The 25,418-nt window shown below is 38.1% G+C and overlaps 1 protein-coding gene across 1 annotated transcript in view; it reads left to right on the top strand.

Moving 5' to 3' along the window:
- FSIP1 (fibrous sheath interacting protein 1) overlaps window positions 1-25,418 on the top strand; it is a 276,680-nt gene that overhangs the window by 4,494 nt on the left and 246,768 nt on the right. The window contains exons 2-6 of the mRNA XM_036734577.1: window positions 4,601-4,711; window positions 4,742-4,805; window positions 6,520-6,618; window positions 7,873-8,027; window positions 12,714-12,807. Coding sequence (XP_036590472.1) covers window positions 4,601-4,711; window positions 4,742-4,805; window positions 6,520-6,618; window positions 7,873-8,027; window positions 12,714-12,807 — 523 coding nt within the window. The remainder of the gene's footprint in view (window positions 1-4,600; window positions 4,712-4,741; window positions 4,806-6,519; window positions 6,619-7,872; window positions 8,028-12,713; window positions 12,808-25,418) is intronic.

The raw sequence follows: 25,418 nt of genomic DNA, 5'->3' as shown, positions 1-25,418 counted from the left end.
AGTCTCTCTGTACTTGGACAACAGATATACCATCTGTGACCAGGCCTAAACCTGAAGCTTTTCCAGCTTAGCAGGGTCTGCGAGAACTTGTGCTCCATTGGCAACTTTTCAAGAATCCAGAGTCACATCTGTGCCCTGATGTGATGACAAATTAGGACTTAAGTGGAGGAGCATTTTTAAATGCTTATCAATATGGTGATGTAGGGTTATTCCATACTTACAGAACAGAGAGGGGTTTACAATTATGGACCTTTAAAAAAAAGATACACATATGTCATATGCATTAGGTGATAGGGATTTTGGAGTTTATTTTGAAAAGCAAAGCCTCCTTAAAGTTGACCTTGTTAGGCTAGTATAAGGAAAATTAATGATAGTTTGTTTCAGACCAGTGGTGAAGTTGGTGCTTTACATTTATCTTTGTTAAATTTTATCTTATAAAATATGCCAGGATGTTCTAAACTGTCAAGATCTTTCTGGGTTTTATCTCTGTCATCTCATTTATTAGCTATCTCCCAGGATTGTATCATATACATAGGTCATATGCCTTCATGTAAGTCATTGATAAAAATGTTAAAGAACATGGCATCAAGGACAGATTCATGGGTCACTCCACTAGGAAATCCTTTCCACACTGACATGGACTACTCGTTGGGACTGTTTATTCAGCTAGTGTCAAACCAACCTAATCTGCTTTCATTTGACCCATATTTTCCATCCTTTCCACAAGGATAACATAAAAATCTTTGCCAAATGCTTTGCTGACATCTTGGCAAACTCAACAGCCTTCTTCTTACCTATCAGGCAGTAACTTCATTAAGAAAGGAAATTGTGTTAGTGGGCCATGACCTGTTCTTGATAAAATTATGCTGACTCTTTGTGATCACGCTTTCCTTTTCTAGCTGTTCAGTAACCATTCATTTAACAACAGGCTCTGGAATTTTGCCAGGAGTTCAGGTCGAGCTCCCTAACTTGTATTTGTATCTCTCTCTCTCTCTCTCTCTCTCTCTCCCTTCCCTGTCCCACTTAAATTGGTTCATTTGCTTCTGGTCACTTAGTACCTCTCCTATCCCTTATAATCTTTCAAAAATTCCTTACAATTGCCCATTATGTGTATCCATCTACCTGTTCTTTTAGCATCCTGATATATCTTCCTGGGCCTAGCTAGCACTTGAACTCCTCAGAGGTATCCAGTTGCTTTCTTACCTCCTTACTTATCTTGGGTTTCAACTCCCTATCAGCCATTTCTGTTCTATACTTTTCAGTCCAAAGATCGTTTTCCTTGGTAGACAAAGATGGCTTTGTGATATCTTTGATGCGGGTACTCCCTACATTGATACACATTGCAAGCTGTTCATGCCACATATTCTATGCAACTCTTGTCCCTGTCATTCTTTAAATTCTCAGTAGGGTGTCTATCCAATGTACTGATAGTTTTTTGCTGGTTGACATTAGACAAATTCCAGCATAGCAGGCCATCAGTTATTTCTTATTCTTACTGTGCCATCAGCCCATCTGTTTTTTATAGCCGTGTGTTTCTGTGATGACATCCTTTATGCTGCTGCTTCTGTGCAATTCTTGGTTACTAGTTCAATTCAATAAACATAAATTAAGTGCCTACTGTGTGCCAGATACTGTACTAAGTTCTGGGGATACAAAAAGAGACAAAAGATAGTTCCTGCCCTTAAGGAGCTTGAAAGCTAATAGAGACAATGGCAAGTAAATATATACAAAGCAAGCTATATACGGGACAAATAGGAAATAATTAACAGAGGGAAGGCACTAGAATTAAGAGGAGTTGGCAAAGGAGGGGGTAGGATTTTAGTTGAAACTTAAAGGAAGCCAGGGAGTTCAGTAGTCCGAGTGGAGGAGGGAAAGCAGTCCATATGTGAGGGAAAGTCAGAGAGAATGCCCAGAGGTGAAAAGTGGAGTGTCTTGTTTGTGGAACAGTGTGATGGCAATCAGGGTGGGACTTTGCCTTTGTTTTTTCTTTAGGAGTGCTTCTCAGCACTAAGGCAGTCAAGTGCCTTTGATGAATTTTGCCTTTGTTTCAAGGGAGTCTTTGATTGAATCACTTGCTTAAGAAGCAAGAAAGCCCCAGGCCCCAGGCACCACACCCTTTTGCTAAGTAGGTGCTAAGCCCCAGGGTCCTGAGAAGTCCACATATGCTCTGAGGTTTTCATTTTGTTTTGGGGGGCTCACTCACTGGGAGTGTTATGTGATTTGACCAGACAAGACTCTGGGTAGCCATTGGGGCCCCTTGGCTTTGAAATGTTGGTGCTTCTCTCTCTGGTAACTATGTGTGCATTGCTGTGGTCAGACAGAAGTCTGTAGGCTGATCTGTTTATATTTTCTCTGTAATTTCTGTTTGTATTTGCTCTGAAGAATATGTTGTATTTGCTCTTGGAGGCAATAGGAAGCTACAGGAGTTTATTGAGTGGGAGGTGGGAGTGGGGCATGACATGACTAGACTGCTGACTTTTTCCTCTGAGCTAAGTGAATGATTGTATTGGTAATTAAATTGGGACTTTTTTTTTTTTTTACTGTTTTCTCTTTGAGAATGCTAAAGTAATCAAGTGCCTTTGATTAAGTATTGCTAGGTGTTAAGCCCCAGGCCCACACCCTTTTGCTGAACAGGGTCTATACTCAGAGGTTAGCGTTTTGTTTGGGGCTCACTCATCGAAAGAGTGTTGGTATAGAGACTCTGGGTAGCCCTTGTTAAGAGTTCCCCCCCAACCCCACCCGCTTGAAAACCCAGATGTTGGTACTTTTCTGGTAACTATGTATATCGTGATTTGGTTAGACAGAAATGTTGATCTCTTTGTATTGTCTCTGTTTGTAATTTCTGTTTGTATTTGCACTGAAGTTCAGGGTGCTGGCTTTCCCCCCTAAACTAAGTAAATGATATATGTATGTTTGATTAAAGTGAGATTGTTAACCCCTTAAAGTTGCTTTCCGTAGTTCAAAGAACCTGTGCTAGCAGCCCTTCTGTGTGCTGGTGTTATTGGTCTTACACAGCCACATTAGCAGCAAGTAGCATTGTTGTTACAAACAGTCAGGAGACCAGTGTCACTCAATCAAAGAATATGTGTCAGGGAGTCAGGAAAGGTAGGAGGGGGCTAGTTTATGAAGGGCTTTGAGTGCTAAAACAGAATATGTTGTATTTGCTCTTGGAGGCAATAGGAAGCTATTGGAGTTTATTGAGTGGGGGGTGGGAGTGGGGCATGACATGACTAGACTGTTGTTTTAGGAAAATCACTTTAGTAGTTGGATGGAGGATGGATTGGAGTGGGGAGAGCCTTGACACAGGCAGACTCACCAGTAGGCTATTGCCATAGTTAAGATGAGAGGGGATGAGGCACTACATTAGAGTGGTGGTAGTGTCAGAGGAGAGAAAGGGGTGTATTTAGGACATGTTGAAAAGGTGAAATCAGCAAGTCTTGGCAATAGCTTGCAAGTGGGGAGGTGCAGTGAGAGGTAGTGAGGAATTCAGGATGAATCCTAGATTGTGAGCCTGAGGGATGGGATGATGGTGTTGTTCTCTATAGTAATAGGGAAGATAGGAGGAAAGGGAGGCTTTTGGGGAAAAGATAATGAGTTCTATTTTGGACATACTGAGTTTAAAATGTCTATTGGTATTCAGTTTGAGATTTCTGAAAGACAGTTGTAGATGCAGGACTGGAGGTCAGAAGAAAGAGTGGGTCAGGAAAGGGAGATTTTGAGAATAATTAGCATAAAGATGGTTATTAAATCCATGGGAGTTGATGAGATTACCAAGTGGAATAGTATAGAGGCATAAGAGAAGAAGGCCCAGGACAGAACCCATTGGGACATCTATAGAAGGGGATCCAGCAAAGGAGATAGAGGAGGGGTTAGATGGGTAGGAGGAAAACTAGGAGAGAGTATTTGTCCCAGAAACCTAGAGAGAAGAGAATATCAAGGAGGAGAGAATGATCAACAGTGTCAAAAGCTCCAGATATGTCAAGGAGAATGAAGATTGAGAAAAGGCCATGCTTACTATTAGGAAGCTCTTTGTAGTTCGCCAAACAAAGTGTGTCTAACATAAAATCAGTCTCTGTCTGTCTGTCTGTCTATCTGTCTATCTCAATCAATCTAGTCAAATGTTACAGTTACCATTTTTTTCTTATTTTTCCCTCAGTAGAGATGGAAAACATTTGATCCCCATCTTCTGCACAGTAGTAGCCTTTTTATATTTGAATATTTAAACTTCCTCTCAGCTTTCCTTTCAGGTTAATTGGTGACAGTTTCTTTTACTTATCTAATAGGTGCTATTTTTTTTGGTTCTTTGAAAATCTTGGTGTCTCACTAAGCTTTCTCTGCCCTTGGTGTGTGCATAGCTGGGTCTGGGTTCTGCTCTGCTGCATTCGGCAGTGGCAATGGTATTTCTGTGTTTTCGTGAAAACATATATGTATATATGTATGTATGTATGTGTGTATTATGTATGTATATATAAATACCCAGAGATGTTTGTATGTGCACCTTGATTTTTCAGGTTGCTGCTTTTACTAGCATCCAAGTACTTATTTAAAAAATCAATAATATTTTAAAAATACAATGACTGAATCTGAAATTTATTTTTAGGTTGATACTTCAATCAACTTGAACAGTACTAGCCAGCAGAGCAATAGAGAAAATTACAGTTTCAGGGAAAATAGAAGCATTAATGGTAAGAAGAAACATGATACTCAGAAAGTAAAAACCTCTCAATATTATTGCAGTGAGGTTGACCACAGTTTACATGAACAGATCAAGACTTCTTGCACTGAGTATTCAGGAATACTAGTAGGCTAATAATAACCACAAAGGATACATTCCAAAAACAAAGGACATTTAGTGGGATTATCAACTTGAATATTGGAAGTCTCAGAGGATGGTGACTGAGGATAGATTAAACAAGTCCATGAACCAAACCGTTGAGAAAGTTGATGGAGTGACTTGGAAGATGACAGATGACAACAGTGAGGATAGGGATAAATAGATTACATATGCTTTAAAAGGGGAATGGTTATTGAAGGATGAAGGTAGAAGAACTGTATGGAAGTAGCATGGAGGAGGGAAGAATCACCTTTCTCCTCCTGGCTCTGTGTGTGAATGTGGTGTTGGAGAGAAAGTGGCCTCTAGTGTAGGGGGTTATGAGATATGTGGTATTCTCATGGGAAAACCAGGTTTTAGCTAAAACTTGGAGATAGGATAAGGTTAGTTGAAACATTAGGGGATGAAAGGAAGTTTGAGGATAGGATGGGTTTTCAAATGACCACAGTGAATGAGCTGGGAGATTGATGAACTGTGGTTGAATTGGGCCTGGGGAAGAAGGCTGATCAAAATAGAGATGAGGGTTCAAAAGGAAATAGTATGGACATACTGCTTACATTGAAGTTAGTAAGGCTTTCTGATTGTGGTTGGGAAGACCAGGTATGTTGGAAATATGGGAGGCTGATTCATTAGGCAGAACTTAAATCATAGAAGAATTTGGAGAGTTAACCTGCCTCAAAGTTCTAAATGGAATTGGTGTTTCAGAGCATACCTGCACAAAATCTCACTTGCAGGTGAGCTTCTGACCTTGATGATGGCTTTAGAGCTTCTGAATGGGAAGGGTAGCTGATATAGAGAATGTGTGCAGAGACACGTACATGAGTTAGACAGCGTGAGAAACATGGAGGGAAAGTTCCAAAAGCTACCTTCAAGGAATTCAGGGATTTTGATCTTTATGGCTTCAGGAAATGTCTGTGCTGATATAATCATGTATACATCAAAGTATAAAGAAATATGGTATTGTGTTAGAAAAAATGTTAGTTATTAAAATATTGTTACAGATTAATTTACTAGAAAGTATTCTATAAATCTTTACACAAATCTATGGGGGATCTTTGATTTTTAGTAGGTCCTATGTAAATGCTAGCTATTATTGTTATTATTATTATTATTAATTTCCTGAGATAGGGAACTCCCTGTGTGACACTTCCATCCACATCGATGCAGGTTGCAATCCATTTAAAATTTAGTAGATTGAGAGTTCCCTGGGGAACTAGGGGTTAAATGATTTATGCAGGTTTACATAGTAAGTATTAGAGGCAGTATTTGAACTTCCATGATCATGACTGTACCCATGATATTAAGTATTTATCTCTAATCCAATAATCTCTCCATGATGAGAAGCTGCCTTTCTTCACAAACTTCTGTATGATTGAAATTATATGATAAATATGCCTTAGTGCAATTTGCTAATCATGCTTATGATAACAGTACAATAACATAGTGCTTTAAGTTATATAAAGCTTCTTTTTTTACTATAATCCTCTGTAGTAGAGATATGTCTCCTTTATAGATGAGTAACCTGAGGTTTAAATAGTTAAAATGACTTAGGCTATGCAGATAGTAAATATTGGAGACAGGACACAAACCCAACACTTTCTACTTCTTTTATATGAATTTTTACTTAGTTTTACTTAATTTTTGAAAGGCTGAATATTCTATCATTTTTGTTTTTGCTTGATTACAAGAACTTAATGCCAGTCTGATTGCTTCAGAAGATGAATATGAAGTTCAGTATTTCACTCTCTTTGATATGCCTCAGGATATCCTAAGCCAAGCGAAAGAAGGTAGTATGGTTTAGGTTCATTGGGGGCCACAGTACAATAAGACAAATTTCAGTTGTGTTTATCTTGCTATAGTAGCTGTATAAACTGTGTAAGATACTTTTAAATACCTGATGTTTAGACCACCCAAGTAGACACAAGCTGAGAATGTTAGGAATGGCAGTAGGGAATTAGAGATATTCCACTGGCTGCCATAAGTGTTGCACTACCCATTCATTAATAGGGCTGATATTCTTGGAGACTCCTCCCCTTCAAAAACAAAGTGGCCCCATTAGGGGGAATGTGATTGATTGATCATTTGGACTTCTCAGAAACTGTGAATTTGTTCTTTCACTTAACGATAAACTCCTGCTGGCTTAATCTGAGAAGGCTAGAAAAATTCCAAAGTGGTTTAATATTTGATTATTTCCCTGCAAGGTTATTACTTTTAGTCATATTTAGTTTAAAATTGAATGATTTCAAAGGCCCTAAGTAGTCCCAATTTCTTAGAATTTAATGTAAAAAATGAAAACTCAAGGAAATTCCTGGGTAACTAAATGAAACATTCCCTGAAACTTTTTTTTAAAAAGGATCCTTTTTTCACATATACAACATTATTCATTGTAATGATAGTAATAGTTGATATCTGTATAATGCTTTGTGGTTTGCAAAGCATTTTATGTCCTTTATCTCATCCATATCTCATTCTCACAGCTACTTTAAGGCAAGTCCTACAGGTATTATTTTATTCCATCTTACAGATGATGTAATGGGGGCTCAGAAATAACATCACCATTAACCTCTTGCTGATGGTGACATAGCTTATAATAAGCATCAGAGGCAGGACTCCAACCTGTGTCTCTTGCCTCCAAGTTTAGTAGTTACTTGTGTCTGTGTCTTATTTCCTCTACCATAGCATAAGCTTCTTGAGGCCAAGTTCTGTTCTTTTACATCTTCCTACACCCAAGAGTGGCTACGTGTGTGTGTGTGTGTGTGTGTGTATGTCTGTGTATATGTTTATATATATGTATATATATATTCATATATATATATATTCATAGCTTCCAATGTAGTTTAGTGACAGGGACGGCTTTAGTTGAAAGATGGGATTTAAATAAATGGAGGACAGTTTGGGTAAAGGCAGTGAATGGACTAAAAGTATGAGAGGTGGCAATACCTGCGGTGAGAAGCTCCAGTTTCCTTATCTATAACATGAGGGGGTTGAACTAGATGATCTGTTCCAATTCTAAATAAACTTTTGTTTTCCATATCACATAGATGTTTCTAAAATAAAGGAATTGGATCTTCAGCTTCAGGAAGCTGTTAAAAAGATGAAAAGACTCGACAAACTATTGGTGGAGAAACAATTTAAAGAAAAAGAAATTAAAAAGCAAGGCCAAGAAATGAGAACAAAGCTGTGGGAAGAACTTCGGGTAAGAGAGAGATGACAATTGGTATGACATGGGAAGGTTGAAATTCTCTAGGGAAGGTATGTTGATGAGAAGCAGGATGTACTTGAGATGGTTTTAAGGATATATTTTATTTTATTCTTTGAGAATGAACTGTTTGGCTGTGTCTGTTTTTGGGTTAATAGTTAATAGATTGTTGTATCTCTAATTCTTAACAGCACAATTTGTGTTCTGAAGTACTTCTGATAATAGGTGTGCATCTGACCTGTAATGATAAGTGTTTTCTTCATAGTTATAGGGCTGGATCTTTTTGCCTGAACTCTGGAATGAGCAGAAGTGAGACGTCTTGGTCTTACATCTGAGCAGGGAGCTCTGGTCTCTGCATGGAGTTTGAAGTTTGTTAGTGAATAGCCAGGTCAAAAAAAATGTGACCCTTGGTGACTTTTATTTGTGATCTGTGGATCAGCTGTGTAAACAGTTAAGAAGAGTGACATAAGATATGTATTTACAAGTCATTGTCTTAAGTAGTCTAAATTTAATTTGGCTTCAGTTGTCTTTTAAATAAGTTAGATTTAGATAATTTTGTTACGAAATTGAGTATAAGGAAAGGACGATTCACATATTGGCGAATTGATAGAATTTGGTTTGATAATGTGCTCAAAGGGAATAAGAAATATTTTTGTGGGATACCTGATCACATTTCCCTGAAGTTCCCATGAAGACCATAACAAACAAAAAGACCAACCCCAGCTTATGAACCAGCATCTGTTGCAGAGGATGGAGAGGCAGAGAAATTCTATGAAGAACTTAATAATATCCTACAAACCAAATCTACATATACACTGATATTTATGAAGGAAGTCACAGGGGAGCATAGCAAAAAAAATCATAAAATATAATTTAGAAATAAGAAATGAAAGAGATAAAAGGCCCTACTTAGAAGACCCTTGCTTTTGTAGCATAAAGATGTCATTCAAGAAAAAAAAATTAGAAGACACTGGACTAAGTACTGAATAATAGCACAAAAATGAAATTAATTTTAGCTTAACAGACAACAGGTAACAGGTTACCAGAATCAGCATCTTTTCTGGTGTTTGTGAAAGTTGAATTGAATGGGCTGAAAAAAAATCACAGATTACACAAAAAACACAATTGAGAAGTTTATAATTATAGACTTATATGCCTATTTTCTCTTTTTTGTCAGGATGATCTATGCACACATTGTGGGTATTCTGGATGAAAATAAGAAGACAGTATTTCACAAAGTATTTTCTGAGTCAGACCATAACTTCAGTGGTATAATTGACAGTGCCATTGGACTGAGGAGCATATAGATTGGGGGAGTTGGGAGATGGTGTAAGATGTAAGAAGACTAGAAAAGGAGAACTAGGTTATAAAGGGCTTTGAACAGCAAACAGAAGATTTTATATTTGAACCTGGAGATGATAGAGATCTACTGGAGTTTATTGAGTAGGGGAGTGCTTTAGAAAAGTCACTTTGGCAGCTGATTGGAGGATACACTAGAGTGGGGAGAGACTTGTGACAAGCAAAGCAGCCAGTAGTCTGTTGCAAGAATCCAGCCAGGAGATGAGGGCCTGTACCAGAGTTGTGGAAATATCAGAGGAGAGAAGGGGGCATATTGATAGATGTTGCAAAAGTGAATTCGACAGACATTGACAACAGATTGAATATGGGGATGAGAGATAGTGAGGGGTTGAGGATGAAACCTAGTTTGCAAATCTGGGGGACTGGGAGGATGATGCTACCCTCAGAAGTAATAGGGGAAGTTTGGAAGTGGGTAGGATTTTGGGGGAAAGATAATGAGTTCTGTTTTCTATGTGTTGAATTTAAGATGTCTACAGGACATCCAGTTTGAAATGTCTGCCTAGAGGCAGTTGGAGACTTGAGATTGGAGGTTGGCAGACAGGGTAGGGCTGGATAAATAGAATTGAGAATCATCAGCGTAGAAATAATAGTTGAATCCATGGGAACTGATGGGATCATGAAGTGGAGTGGTAGTGAGAGAGAAGAGAAAAGTGTTCAGGGCAGAGCCCTATGGGACACCCATGAATAGTAGGTATAACCTAGATGAAAATGTAGCAAAGGACATTTAGAAGGAGTAGTCAGGTGGTAGGAGGAGAACCAGGAGAGAGTAGTATCCCAAAAACCCAGAGAAGGGAGTGCTGAACAGCATCAAAACCTGAAGAAAGGTCAAGAGGAATGAAGATTGAGAAAAGGCCATTAGATTTGGCAACTAAGAGATCATTAGTAACTTTGGACAGAATAATTATGGTGGAATGATTAGATCAGAAGCTAGATTGAAGAGAGAATTAAGAAAAGAGGAAGTAGAGGCACCTATTCTAGACAGCCTTTTCAAGTTTAGCCGCGCGCACACACACACACACACACACACACACACACACACACACATATCTCAGTGTCAAGATCATAAAAGATTTTGACAATGGAGCAAGCAGTTCATTTCACTTCAAGATTCATTGATGGATACAATCATAGAGAACACATAGAGAAATACTGAGTTCAGCTCAGGCCTAGAAGATGTTGTATGCAAGAGGGATGGATGGTAAGGCCCTTCATGTGCTCTTCTTTTAGTGTGACACTGATACTGCTTTCATAAAACTCCATGATACATCAGGGCTTCTTTAATTAGATCTACTGAAACTTACAAAAGACTAACCTTACATATAAAACTCCTAAATGACTGAGGAATGCCTATTGTTAAGACAGTGACATACTTTCGTACAGGCAGTTCATTGAGTTAGTGCATTAGTACATATATCTGAGAATGCTGCTGCATGTGGACAGTGAGTTGGGTCCAGAAATAAGTAGAAGGAATAAAGTATAATTGTATTTGGTTAATTGTAAGCACTTTCCAAGAGCCTAAATTGCTCCCTGAGATAAAACTCATATTTTTTTTTACATTAAACTTTTTCCACATGGCTGAAAATCATGAAAATATACAATCTCTAAAATCAAAATTATATGTAGCCCATAGGATAATGGAGCCTAGATGGGTTGCAGTCTATACCAGGGCTGTGCAACCTTGGGTTTTTATTGAAACAATAGACAATATATTTTGATTTGCCATTTTAGTGAGAGCTCTGCAGTAGCTCAGCTTCATTTACTAAAGCATTTATATAAATTTCTATGCTTGTAGGACGGCCGCATAAATCACACTGCCGGGCACATGCAGCCACAGGCTGCATTTTGGACAGCCCTGTTCTGTACCACTGGAGGGGGCATTCACATCAATGAGATCATAAATCCATGGAAACATGTATTTTATTTATTTCTGAAAGACTATATACTTATCATTGGCTTTCAGAATAAATCCTTGTTATTTGTGATTAGAGTCTTCAGAGATCATACTTAATGAGTGAGTTCACTTCATATTCCCAGCACACATGGCTTTGTAATGTTTGGTATTTGACTGCTGGGGCTAGGGATAGGGTTTAGGAGCAATTGTGGGTCAGGGGTTAGATGTCAGATTTCTAAGATACCAAGAAGAACTAGTATTAGAGCCCTAGTCAGGACAAAATAGAAGCACAGACTTCATCCTTGCCTCTGTTTTTAGACCCGTGTTGTGGGTGGGTGATACTCTGAATGCCATCCTACTATGGAGGCTTCAGCCATCACATCTTTTGCTCCAGTCTTGACCTCTCACCCAGCCTCTAAGCCCACATGTCCTGGAAATTTCCACTTGGACATTCTAACCTTTATTGTCTCTCTTTTTATCCAAACCTCCAGTTATAGAATAATCTTGGCCTTTCATTCTCATTTAGACTCTAATGTCCTTAAGGAAAAGAATGGAAGTTTTCTTCTGTTTCTCTCACAGTACTTAGAACAGTGTTGGCCATAAAGTAAATAAATAATACTCGTTGACTTAACTTCTTTTTTTGACATTATTGGAACCTCATCCTCTTTCTCTTAATACTGATGCTTGCTCCTTCCTGCTTACTGCTTCCAATTTGGACCTATGCATTCCAGAGAGAGAACTCCTAAAGTTAGAGGAAGAAACAATGTGATATTATAGTAATAGACTGAATTATTTTTGAATAATTTCTCCTAGATCACTTGACCGGTTTCAGTAAAAATAATATAATTAATAATAAACTTTTGAAAGCTAATATTTTCTTTGCAGCAGAAGTGAAAGGGATCACCTAGAGTTATGAAAATAACAAATGTCTAATTGGTCAAGGCAAACGGTATATTTTAACAGATAAACTTGGTCAGTTATTTATTTTCATTTATTCTCATTGATTCAGCATAGAATAGGATTTGGTCAATGGTTGCATGTAAATATGCTGTAATTTTTCAAACCATGAAATGTTTGGAATTCCAATCAGATAGTGTTCCTCTAGGTTATTCATTAGCTGTAGGCAACTTCAGGCAGGATGAAGAAATTATTTACTTGACCTGAGAAGGTCATAGTCGGTAAAAAGGGATGGTAATTACATAACAAGAGAAATATACCTTGTCTCCATCTAAAATCACTGGCAAAAGATTCTCATGATGGCAGAAAAATTGCTAGAATAAGGAATATTTAGAACATTTTTGGTTATTTGAGTTTACAAAAGGACTGTGCTTTCTTCATTTTCTGAACCATTCTGGAAATGTTTTTTTTTTAATAAAATGAGTATGCTCACCCTATTTCTTTCCTATATTCAGACTCTCTCTTTCTTTCATTAGGCTATCAAAAATTATGATGCCATACAAAGTAATGAGGAGATGGAAAATACCAAAAAATTTGTGACTTTGGCTACCTCTTCAGAAGGGACAACTGGTGAGTAAGAAAGATGATTTTGAAAAAAAAGTTCATAGAAGAAATGAATTTGAGTCAAATATATACATAATTAGACTCAAAAATTAATGAGTGATGATTCAGGGAAATAATCGGTCACATTAGCCTAAATTGTTCAGGATCACCAAAGTCACCAGTGAACATCTATGCAAAATTGGGGAGCAGGATAAACAGTCCTTCTGTGACATCCCAATGAGGCCGTGTGGTACATTATAGTGAATAGAGTTTTAGTCAGGAGGTCTTGGTTTGACTTTTACCTTAGATGTGTGCTTTGAAATCGTGGGCAAACTCATATTCCCAGTTTCCTCATCTATAAAATAATAATAATAATATAATAAGAATAATAATAATGATAATAATAATAATAATAATAAAATACCACCTATCTCACAGGCTTGTTGTAAGGAAAGAGCTTTGTCAGCCTTAAAGAGCTATGTAAATCTTAGTGATTATTTCTCTTGTGCATTTTTCTTTTCTATTGGGAGCCTCCTAGACATTTAGTGTATTCCTGTTTTTCCCTGGCTAGTTACCTGGGACTCACCACTGAAGTACTCCCTCCACCAAGGTGTACACTTCATTTGTTAGCTCTCCTTCTTTACCACCCTGTTCCCTTAGGACTCTACTTCCTGAGGTTAGCCAATATGATTAATCTTATTAATAGATTAATTCCTCTAACATATTTCTATTCTAACAAGACCTTTTGGAGATACAATGCCTTAATCTGTTGACTCTCAGGGCAAGAATTTCAGGCAATGGGACAGTTTGATGACTTGGGGGCAAGGATCCTTATATTTATTCCTCCAATGATTTCGCAGAGGCAGGCAGCCATCTTCTCTGTCTGTGTAGAGGAATGACCCTGTTAGGGGACCTTTAGTTTACTCTAGTGTTTTCGTTTACCTTTTCATGCTTCTCTTGATTCTTGTGTTTGAAAGTCAAATTTTCTATTCAGCTCTGGTCTCTTCACTGAGAAAGCTTGAAAGTCCTCTATTTTATTGAAAGTCCATATTTTGCCTTGGAGCATGATACTCAGTTTTGCTGGGTAGGTGATTCTGGGTTTTAATCCTAGCTCCTTTGACCTCCGGAATATCATATTCTAAGCCCTTCGATCCCTTAATGTAGAAGCTGCTAGATCTTGTGTTATCCTGATTGTGTTTCCACAATACTCAAATTGTTTCTTTCTGGCTGCTTGCAGTATTTTCTCCTTGATCTGGGAGCTCTGGAATTTGGTGACAATATTCCTAGGAGTTTTCTTTTTGGGATCTTTTTTAGGAGGCCATCAGTGGATTCTTTCAATTTCTATTTTACCCTCTGGCTCTAGAATATCAGGGCAGTTCTCCTTGATAATTTCTTGAAAGATGATATCTAGGCTCCTTTTTTGATCATGGCTTTCAGGTAGTCCAATAATTTTTAAATAATCTCTCCTGGATCTATTCTCCAGATCAGTGGTTTTTCCAATGAGATTATTTCACATTGTCTTCCATTTTTTTCATTCCTTTGGTTCTGTTTTATAATATCTTGATTTCTCATAAAGTCAGTAGCTTCCACTTGCTCCAATCTAATTTTTAAGGTAGTATTTTCTTCAGTGGTCTTTTGGACCTCCTTTTCCATTTGTCTAATTCTGCCTTTCAAGGTATTCTTCTCCTCATTGGCTTTTTGGAGCTCTTTTGCCATTTGAGTTAGTCTATTTTTTAAGGTGTTATTTTCTTCAGTATTCTTTTGGGTCTCCTTTAGCAAGTCATTGACTTGTTTTTCATGGTTTTCTTGCATCATTCTCATTTCTTTTCCCAGTTTTTCCTCTACTTCTCTAACTTGCTTTTCCAAATCCTTTTTGAGCTCTTCCATGGCCTGAGATCAGTTCATGTTTTTCTTGGAGGCTTTTGATGTAGGCTCTTTGAGTTTGTTGACTTCTTCTGGCTGTATGTTTTGGTCTTCTTTGTCACCAAAGAAGGATTCCAAAGTCTGAGTCTGAATCTGAGACTGTTTTCGCTGCCTGGCCATGTCCCCAGCCAACTACTTGACCCTTGAGTTTTTCGTTGGTATATGACTGCTTGTAGAGTAGAGAGTACTTTGTACACAGCTTGAAGGGCTGTGCTGTTGTTTTCAGAGCTGTTTCTACACAGCAAGCTCTGCCACACTAGTGCTGCTCCTCCCCAAGAACCGCCAACCTGGACTGTGACTCAGATCTAAGCAGGCTCTGCACTCCTGCTCTGATCCGCCACACAATTCCTCGCACCAGGTGGGCCTGGGGCCGGAAGCAACTGCAGCTATAGTTCCTCAGTGCTGCACCACCTCCGCTACCCCCAGGGTGGTGGCCGAACCGCGAACTCTTTTCACTCTGTCCCCGCAGTTTTTCTCACTAACCTTCTCTGCTGCCTTTGGTGTTTGTGCTTTGAGAAGTCTGGTAACTGCCACAGCTCACTGATTCAGGGCACTAGGGCCCGTTCCACCTATCTCCTGGTCTGATTGGTCCAGGTGTGGCCTACGCTGGACTCTGCTCCCCTCCGCTCCCAGCTCCGTGCACGGTAGACCTTACCCCGCGACCATCCAGGTTGTCCTGGGCTGGAGCCCTGCTTCCCTCTGCTATTTTGTGGGTTCTGAAGTTCAAGAATTTGTTCAGAGCCATTTTTTATCGGTGTTTGGAGGGTCCTGGGGGAGAGTCTTAGGTGGGTCCCTGCTTTCCAGCCACTATCTTGGCTCTGCCCCCCTACTCTAGTGTTTTGATGAGCAGCTTCTCATCTCCATAGTGAAGCTCCAACTTTGTGGAAGACCCAGAACTAATTCCAGTCAAATGGAAGCTTCTTGAGGCTAGGGAATGTATCATTTTTATCTTTGTATTCCCAGGCTCTAGCAAGGTGCCATGATCAAAGTAGGCTCTTGATACATTTTTGTTGAATAATTTCAGACTCTCTGAATCCTTCTAGGTCAGACATTCTTTACCTTCTTTTGTGTCATGGACACTGGGCAGTCAAGCAAAGCCTTTGGACCCCTTCTCAGAATCGTGTCTGTATATGTCTAGCTTAAAATACACAGGATTGAAAAGAAAACCAATTAAAATACAGTTTCCAAAATATTAAAAAACAAATTTGCTACATAGAAACATGTGCTTCTTTATTAATACTTTAAATAATGTGGCAATACATTTAAAATATAGTCAAGTTAAGAGTTACATATTATTTTTTAATGATCGTATGAAGGCTACTGCTGCCTATATTCATTATGGAAGAGAATGCTAAATTTCAGTTAGAAACTAGTGAAAATAAAGATGTAACTTTTTCCCATCCAAGTTCACAGTAGGGAAAGAAAACTTTTTTTTAAAGGTCATTAAATATTTCCTGCATACTCTCTAGGATATTATTTCTAAAGACATGCAGATCCTTGTGGAAGGAGTGCTATAGTAAACTAATTTTTTAACAACATTTTCAGTCACAGTATTCATAATAATCTTAATTTGTGTTCTTTTTCAAATCACAAGGGGGCAACCCATAAATTATGTATATTTTTTGCAGACTAAGAAAAGAGTGACATTTGCGTTTAGCTTAAATCAGCGGTCTTCATATTTAACGTACCTTCTGAGCTACGTTTGCAATCACAGTTAACCAGAAGAGCCATGTCCCTTTTGTCTGCCTTCTAGATGACTGTGATATTCAGAAGTTTGAAATCAGAGGTCTCAGAGAGCTGTAGGTTGCCCAGAAAAGCTCTTTTGAATTGTATCCTCTGCATTTCTTATTTAAAGGTAAGTATACTTAGGTTTAAAATACTCAGCTTGCTGTGGATTGGAGGAGATTTGGGACCAAATGTGAAAGTAGAGTCATGGGTAAGGACTACAGGGAAAGATAATTTATTTTGTTCATCCCAAGCTTTTATATGCAAGGCTTTTCTTGAACCTCGTTCCCTTTAACCCTCTTTTCTCTCCAGGGGCTGTCCTGATGGCATTGTGTTAGCTCTGATTGCTTCACCCCTATGGAGAATGAAAATTGTTCTGCTGACTGTTAGGTTTTAATGAGAACCTTTGTGGAACACTTTATTCCTTTCTCTAAGAAGTACTTTTGTTGCTGAAATTTCCTGCTGCGATTTACATCACAGCTACATAATTAAACATTTACATTTTTATATACATATGTGTTTTTACATGAAGAAAAGTACATATACATTTTTAAAACCTCAAACATTTTACAGTACCATGAATGATCTTTCATTCTTGTTGAAGTGAAAAGATGCAGTACTTAATACTTCTGGTTTGAGGTTTGTATATAGACGTTGTCCAGCAGGTGGCAGCATCAAATTAAAATTCTTAAATCTCTAAAATTGAAGAACAATTTGGCTGTGAATAAAGTAGAGAAGATACCCTGAAAGTTTTCTTGCCCCTTTTCTTTTCGACATATGAAGGAGTTCTTACGGTGAATGTTTTTCTTTTCCTGATACAGTTTTCCTTGACATTCTATCTAAGAGCTTTCCACTGAATTGTTACAACAATAGTCATAATAGCTAATGTTTATATAGTGCCCTAAGATTTGCCAAGTGCTTTATATGGTATCTTACATGGACTGTGCCTGGATAGCAGGTTTCAACTCTATTTTAGCCCACTAAAAACAAAACAAGACCTTTTCAGTCATGTGTTTGGACATAAAAATCCTTGAATTCTCCATCATGGATTGAGGGTGACTCTGGTACTCAAAGGCTATGCTTCTAATGCATACGCTAGCAGGCCCAACCAACATAGAAAGGTTTTCTGTATAGTCCTTTTTGCTAAAGAAGCCTAGCTAAATTCAATATTAAAAAAGAACATTGGTGTGGAACACAGTGCCTAGATTTAAATCCTTATCATCTATCTGGCTTTGGACAAGTCACTTAACCTCTCTAAGGGTCTTTTGAAGGTCTTTTTCAGCTTTAAATCTGTGAATCACAGAGAGACTTATCAGGTTGGATATTAAGAAATGATAATATTTCACCTTATAGAATGCTTTACCAAGTCCTTTACTCACAGCAGCTCTGTGAGGTAGATAGCGCAAGTATGATTATTGCTATGATGAGAAAATTGACGCTTATGAGAAGTTGTGATTTTCCCAAGGTTATTTGGGTGCTTTCCACTATGTTATGCTTAGAGCTGATTGTGTTAACTATGGATGGAAAATATCTGTTATGGATCTTACAAATTGATTTTTAAAATGCCTTTTGGGATTAATAAACTAAAGATAATAGCCCCAATTTACCATTGGGATTTTGGATTAGTATATAAATAACCTAATGAGCATCTCTGAAAAATTTTAATATGCACCTCTTGGTGAATAATTATTCATGAGCCCTCAATAAAAGTATAATTAGAATCTAAGCGCAGCAAAGTTTCTTTCTAGATTTCTGCTGCGTCTAGTTTATAGAAGTGTAACCTTTCTCCCCCATGGACCTTTGACAGCTTCCACAGGTTTAAGGCATACTTTGGATCAGAGAGTCCACAGCTCATGTGTTCTCAGTGGTCTTTCTTTGATCAGATCAACCAAAGGACAATCTAGTTCAGAGCAAAAGGCACATTTAAAAAATAACAATTTTATTGATATGTTTTGTTTTTACATCACTAACATTTTCAGTGTATCCCTTCCTAAAGTGTCATCTCATTGCGAAGAACAAAAAAGGGGGGAAAACTCAGTTCAGCAAAATTAACCAATAAATTGAAAGGGTATGACATTTTATGTAGTGTTCCACACCTTGAATTATGTGAAGAAAGTAACTAAAATATTCATGTCTTTTGATCCAAAGATTGCACTGCTAGGCACATACCTCAGAGAGGTCAGTGATAAAAAGAAAGGCCCCATATACATAAAAATACTTACAGTAGTATTTTTTGTAGAAGCCAAGAACTAGAAACAAATATATTTATCAATTAAAGAATGGCCAAGCAAGTTTTGGTAGTAATAATATCTCACATTTATATAGCCCTTCTAAGTTTGCAAAGTATTTTACCTGTTATTTCATTTAATCCTCATAACAGTCCTTTGAGGTAGGTACTATCATTATCCCCATTTTACAGCCAAGGAAACTGAGGCTAACAGAAGGTAAGTGAGTTGTCCAGGGTCACACAGTTAATCCGTGTTAGAAGCAGGATAACTATATCCTCTTGACTTCAAGTCCAGTGCTCTATCTACTACGCTTCCTAGTCACTTGTGGAAGCATTATGGCACATGAATGTAATGGAATATTATAATGCTGTAAGAATCTATGGATGTGATAAAGTGATAACTAGTGTTTGTACTTCACTTTGAGATCTGTAAAGTACTTCACATATATCATCTTCTTTTGATCCTTATCACAAGGTTGATGCCATCATTATCCCCATTTTACAGTTAAGGAAATGGAGGCAGACAGAGCTTAAGTGCCTTGCTAGTAAGTGAAGGAGGCAGGATTTGCACTTGGGTCTTCTGAACTCTTAGGCTCAGTGCTGTCTCTATTATGCCATCTTCTTGCCTCTAAAGAAGCATGAGAAGACATAAACTGGGTGCAAAAATATGACTTTAGTTAGCGTAGCAAAATAAATGATAAAAAAACCACTCTCTGTGTACATGGAGATACTTCTCCCATAGACTTCCACATTTTTAGTGAAAAAAGGTGTTTGTGTGGGAGAGGACATGAATATAGGGAACACATATCATCAGAACAATTCCTGTTTCTGGGTCTGCATCATAGCTTGAACCCTTTCCCCATTCTTTTTCTAATACTGCTGCTCACTACTGCCCCCGTAGAAGACCTGATTCGGTTGTATGGTGATAGCAGACGGCTGGGGCTATAAGCTGGCATTGTGTCTTGCTGGGCTCTTCTCCCTATTGCTGGATGTTAGCAGTTCTCATTGCATTGCCCTGCCAGCTGCTGATGTTTCCAGTGGACTGCTCTCTGCACAACTTCTGCTGCTCTTTACTGTGGCTTGCTTTTTTGCTTTTCTCTTTTTTCCTTTTAATTGTATTTTATTTTTTTCCTTTTACATGTAAAGATAGTTTTCAACATTCAGTTTTTGCAAAATTTTGAGTTCCAAATTTTTCTCCCTCCTTCCCCCCTCCCTAACACAGCAAGACGTCTGATATAGGTTATACATGTACAGCCATGTTAAACATATTTCTACTTTAGTCATGTTGTGAAAGAAGAATCAGAACAAAAGGGAAAAACCATGAGAAAGAAAAAAAAAGAAAATAGTATGCTTTGATCTGCATTCAGGCTCCATAGTTCTTTCCCTGGATATAGTTAGCTTTTTCCATCATGAGTCTTTTGGAATTGTCTTGGATTATTGTATTGCTGAGAGGAGCTAAGTCTATCATAAGTAATCATCGCACAATTTTACTGTTGCTGTGTACAATGTTCTCCTGGTTCTACTCACTTCATTCAGCATTAATTCATGTAAGTCTTACCAGGTTTTTCTGAAATCTGCCTGCTCATCATTTCTTATAGCCCAATAGTATTCCATTACATTCATATACCACAACTTGTTCAGCCATTCCCCAGTTGATGGGCATTCCCTCAGTTTCTAATTCTTTGCCACCACAAAAAGAGCTGCTGTAAATATTTTTGTACATAGGAGTCCTTTCCCTTTTTTATGATCTCTTTCGGATACAGACCTAGAAGTGGTATTGCTGGATCAAAGGGTATGTACAGTTTGGTTGCCCTTTGGGCATAGTTCCAAATTGCTCTCCAGAATGGTTGGATCAGTTCACAACTCCACCAACAATACATTGGTGTACCAATTTCTCCACATATTCTCCAATATTTATCATTTTCCTTTTCTGTCATAGTAGCCAATCTGATATGTATGAGGTAGTACCTCAGAGTTGTTTTGATTTGCCTTGCTTTAATCAACAGTGATTTAGAGCATTTTTCATATGATTTTAGATAGCTTTAATTTCTTCATCAGAAAACTGCTTGTTCATATCCTTTGACCATTTATCAATTGGGGACTGACTTGTATTCTTATAAATTTGACTCCATTTTCTATATATTTTAGAAATTAGTCCTTTGTCAGAAACACTGGCTGTAAAAATTGTTTCCCAGCTTTCAGCTTTCCTTCTAATCTTGGTTGCATTTATTTTATTTATGCAAAAACTTTAAAATTTAATGTAATCAAAATTATCCATTTTGGGCTTGCTTTTTTTCTGTTGAATTGAGGTTGCTCTATAACATCTTCCTTGTAGGGAAGGGGCCATATCACCTGTCTTAGCTTATATCCCCATATTCTACTTTAGCCACCTTTGTGATTTGGGCAGAGCCAGACTGCTTGAGAGTCCCTTCTGCGCTAAATATCCCTTTTGAACTGTGTTTCTGCCTCAGACTCAAATTCAACAGGTTTTTAAAATTCAAGTGGCAGAATTCCTTTCAGATCCTACTTGGTCAATCATGGTCCTTGCAAATTACCTAGGAGCTTCACTTAAAGTCATGGTATGCTGCGAAAAAACCCCACTAGATTTGAAGTCAAAAGACCTGGGTTTGAATTCTAGCTCTACTACTTATGACTTGTCTAACTGTAGACAAATCATTTAACCTCCCTGGGTTTCCTCATCTATAAAAAGAGGGGATTGGACTTGACCCCCAAAATCCTTTCCAGTTCTAAATCTATAATTCTATGTGTCCATGGAAAAGGTGCTGACGTGGCACTGGTGACTTTTGTCCTCCTTTCCTATTAGCAATGAAATTCCTACTCTCCCGATATTGGTAAAGATTCACTATTTGAAGAAGAGGTGAGCCTAATAGGTTTGTAATTTGGACCAGGCCTGACTTAGGCCAGTATATTAATTCAGGCTCAGGGTAGGTTGTAATAAAGTGCTCGTGGACCATAAAATGCAGTAAAAACAACTTTAGCAGTATTAAACATGATAGAAGGGCAGCTAAGTGGTGCAGTGAATACAGTGCAGGGCCTAGAGTCAAGAAGACTTGTCTTCTTGAGTTCAAACCTGGCCTTAAGACACTAGCTGTGTGATTCTAGACAAGTTACTTAACCCTCTTTGCTTCAGTTTTCTCATCTGTAAAATGAAGTAGAGAAGGAAATGGCAAACTACTCCAGTATCTTTGTCAAGAAAACCCCAAATAGAGTCACGAAGAGTTGGACATGGCTGAAAAACGACCGAATAACAACAAACATGATAGAAAGGAAACAACTCAATTAAAAAGATACCAAATTCAGCTAAAAATAAGCTACTTCGCTCTACCTCTGAATTTCCTGAGGCAACTGACCATGCCAATTAGGGAAGATGACTTCTCCGGGTCGGTAGAAGCTCCTTTACAGTCTCCTACCCCAATTTTCTCTAGGCTGGGCCATTTATGCTTCAGGGAAGGAAGCCAATCCTATGATAATCTCAAGAATGGCCTCCCTGACCCCTTAAAGGGCTTCTGGTCATAATACATAAAATAGGTCCTGCTCCTACCATAATTTATTCCCAGAATTGTATTGACTGTGACCTTTTAACAGAGGTCTCCAGATAGTGTCTGTGTTATACTGCATCCTGGTTTAGGTTTTTTGTGTTTGGAACTGAAAGAGATCTTAGAGATCATTCATTCCAACTACTTCATTTTACAGAGAAGGAAACTGAGTCCCAGGGAATATAGATACCCATAGAGCATGGGGCAAGTGTACTATCATGTTATGGGGAAGCATTTCCATTGGCCCTTGGTCTGAGGGGAAAGGGAAAGATCCATGAGAATGGATCCCTAGGGTATGTGGCAGACCAAAGAGGTGCCTTTCTCAGTGTCTTAAGATAGCCTGTAGTAGAGTTAGATTCATCAAATGGGCTGCATTTTGAGTCCTGGTCCTCTGACTCTCTAATACCACACTGCCTCAAACTAGCTTGGGATTTGTTTATACCTGTAATCACAGATTGGCAATATCTTTGAAGGTAAAGTTTCTCAAATTCTATTTTGCAAGATTCTTTTTCTTTAGAGTTCAAAATAAAGACACTTACTCATACCAACTTAAAGTCGAATCTTCTAAAGAAGCACACATTTGTCGTTTGGTATTACATGCAATAAAATGTTAATGATTCAGACCAAGTGAAGAAATTAGTGGAGAAGCAGATGATCTGAATTAATGGAAAACCAGATTTTTAGGATTAAAAAAGTATAAGTTAATTACTTTCCATGTAGCAGTTCAATTGAATTAAACACTCAGAAAATATTGCCAAGTTTTGCACTACTGGGCTTGTTTTAATGAATAGCTAAGACTCATTAGTAATCAGTAAAAACCATTTGCATGCTGAAAATTAATGACCTAAAGCCCCTAAAAGCATTTTTTCCTTTTCATTAGCTTAAAATATCATTCCATACCAGTCTGATTTATTCAATTAAATTGATTGGGAAACCCTTTCTTCATAGAAAAGTTAACTTCAGTTCACTCTACAAATTAGTGCAATCTAAAATAATGCATACTTACTCTGTACCAATAAGTTTAGTTTTATATTTTAGTTTTTATCTTTTTAGTCTCTGGCATTTTTCTTTTACTTCTTTTCTTTGCCTGCAACAGGGGCTTTTAACCATTTTAGTGTCATGGACCCCTTTGGCAGTCTGGTGAAGTCTATGGGCCTCTTCTCAGAATAATGTTTTTAAATGCAAATATATAGGACTGCAGGGGAAACTAATTACATTGAAATATAGTTATCAAAATACTAAAAGTTCCAAATTCATGGAACCCAAGTTAAGCATCCCTGGCCTACAACGTCAAGTGATCAGTTATGGATTGTCTGAAGAAATAGGACTCTTCGATCCTATAACAATATAAAAGCTATTCACATCATCTGGAGCAGAGGCATTTTTATATTTCAGCTTTGGTAGATATTTTCGTAGGTGCATATAAAATAACTTGGGAAATAGTTTGTTCTGGCATTTAGTAGCTTTATTTACAAGTGTAGGGTTATCCTCGTATCGTGAAGGATTGAAATATATGGTTGTTATATTCCTATGCCCTTGGCAGAATACATGGCACCCAGGAAGTGGGGAGCTGCTGAGCTGAGACTGTTAGGCTGGATCTGGGACCAAATTAATGTGGATATCAATGCCCAGACTCAGGAGTACCACAACACAATTGTAGACCTACACAGATAATCCAAGGAACTCAAATTGCTCATGTTTCTGGATATTCTGACTGCTCTTAGAGGAATGACCACTAGCCACAATATACATGCAGAAACAGATCAAAATCACTCATGTTCTTCCAGAGCTCTAAGGTTTAATAGTATACTAACCATATGACCTAGGTCCCAAGGCACCTGCGTCCCTTATTCTATAAGGGAATCAAGCAAACGCCAAAATGAGGAGACCAAAAGAGCACAGAAACTGCCTTAGCCATCAGTCACAGTCTCATATGGAGTGGTAGATGAGGCACTTGACTTGGAGTCAGGGAAGCCTGGGTTCATCTCCTACCTCAGATATTAATCTTGTGTGATCCTGGGCAAGTTATTAACCTCTCTGTTTCTCAGTTTCCTCATTTATAAATCGGAGGGGTTGGATTTGGTGGCCTTTAAGATCCCTTCCAGCTCTAAACTTATGATTCTTTGATTATTGCCAAGGGGAGATATGGCAGACAAGAGCATCATCCATCTGGGATATAAGCGTCGTTGAAAATTTTTTTGGAGAAGGATGATAGAATTTCATCTCCTTTCTCCATGCTATTTGTACTGATTGTCCCTTATTCATGGACTACAATCCCTCCTCTCCTCTGCCTCATAGAATCTTTCTCTCCCAGATGTAGCTCAAGCACTGTTTTACATGAAGCTGTTTCTGACTTTCCCGATTGCTAGTGCTTTCCATCTCAAACTGCCTTGTATTTAACCACTTTTTTAGTTATTTTATTTATTCTCTTTATATTCATCACATATGCATGCCCCTTATGGTCTCCCCTTTCTGAGTTCCTTGTGAGAAGAAATTGCTTCATTTATTGTATTTGTATCTTCAGTGCCTGGAACATTACCTGTAACGTAGTGGGTGCTTAATAAGTGCTTGTTGAGCGATTGATGAATAAAAAGTTAACCGAATTGCCCAAGATTCTAGATAGAACAACATCACAAGTAGGAGACTTCAAAACCCCACCTTCAAGTCAAGTCAACAAGCATTTATTAAGCACCTAATATATACTAGACCATGTGCCAAGTGTTGGAACGCAAGGAGAAGGGAAGGGAATAAACATTTTTATAGTGCTTACTGCGTGCCAGGCACTGTGCTAAGGGCTTTACGAGTATTGTTTCATTTGATGGTCACAACTCCAGGATGTAGGTGCTGTTATTATTCTCATTTTATAGTTGAGGAAGCTGAACAAACAGCATTTGTTATCTAGCCCCATTTTGCAGTTGAGGAAAGTCACACAATGACTTACCCAAGGTCACACAGCTAGTTAAGTGTGTGAGGCCAGATATGAACTCATTTCTTCCTGACTCCAGGCCTAGAACTCTATCCACTGTACCACCAGCTACCCCATAAGTACTCAGATACTTAGATGAAAAAGAAAGAAATTACAGAATTGAACAGCGTTGTAAGAGATAGATTCAATAGAAATATGTGTGGGATAGAATGGGTTTATTAGGGAATTATAGCTCATGAGAATTTAATAGATTGAGGAATTGGGAAATTAGGATATCTGA

The sequence above is a fragment of the Trichosurus vulpecula genome, chromosome 8 (genome assembly GCF_011100635.1).
Source record: "Trichosurus vulpecula isolate mTriVul1 chromosome 8, mTriVul1.pri, whole genome shotgun sequence".
In the NCBI taxonomy this organism is placed as follows: Eukaryota; Metazoa; Chordata; class Mammalia; order Diprotodontia; family Phalangeridae; genus Trichosurus; species Trichosurus vulpecula.
This window is presented reverse-complemented; position numbering and strand designations above follow the sequence as displayed.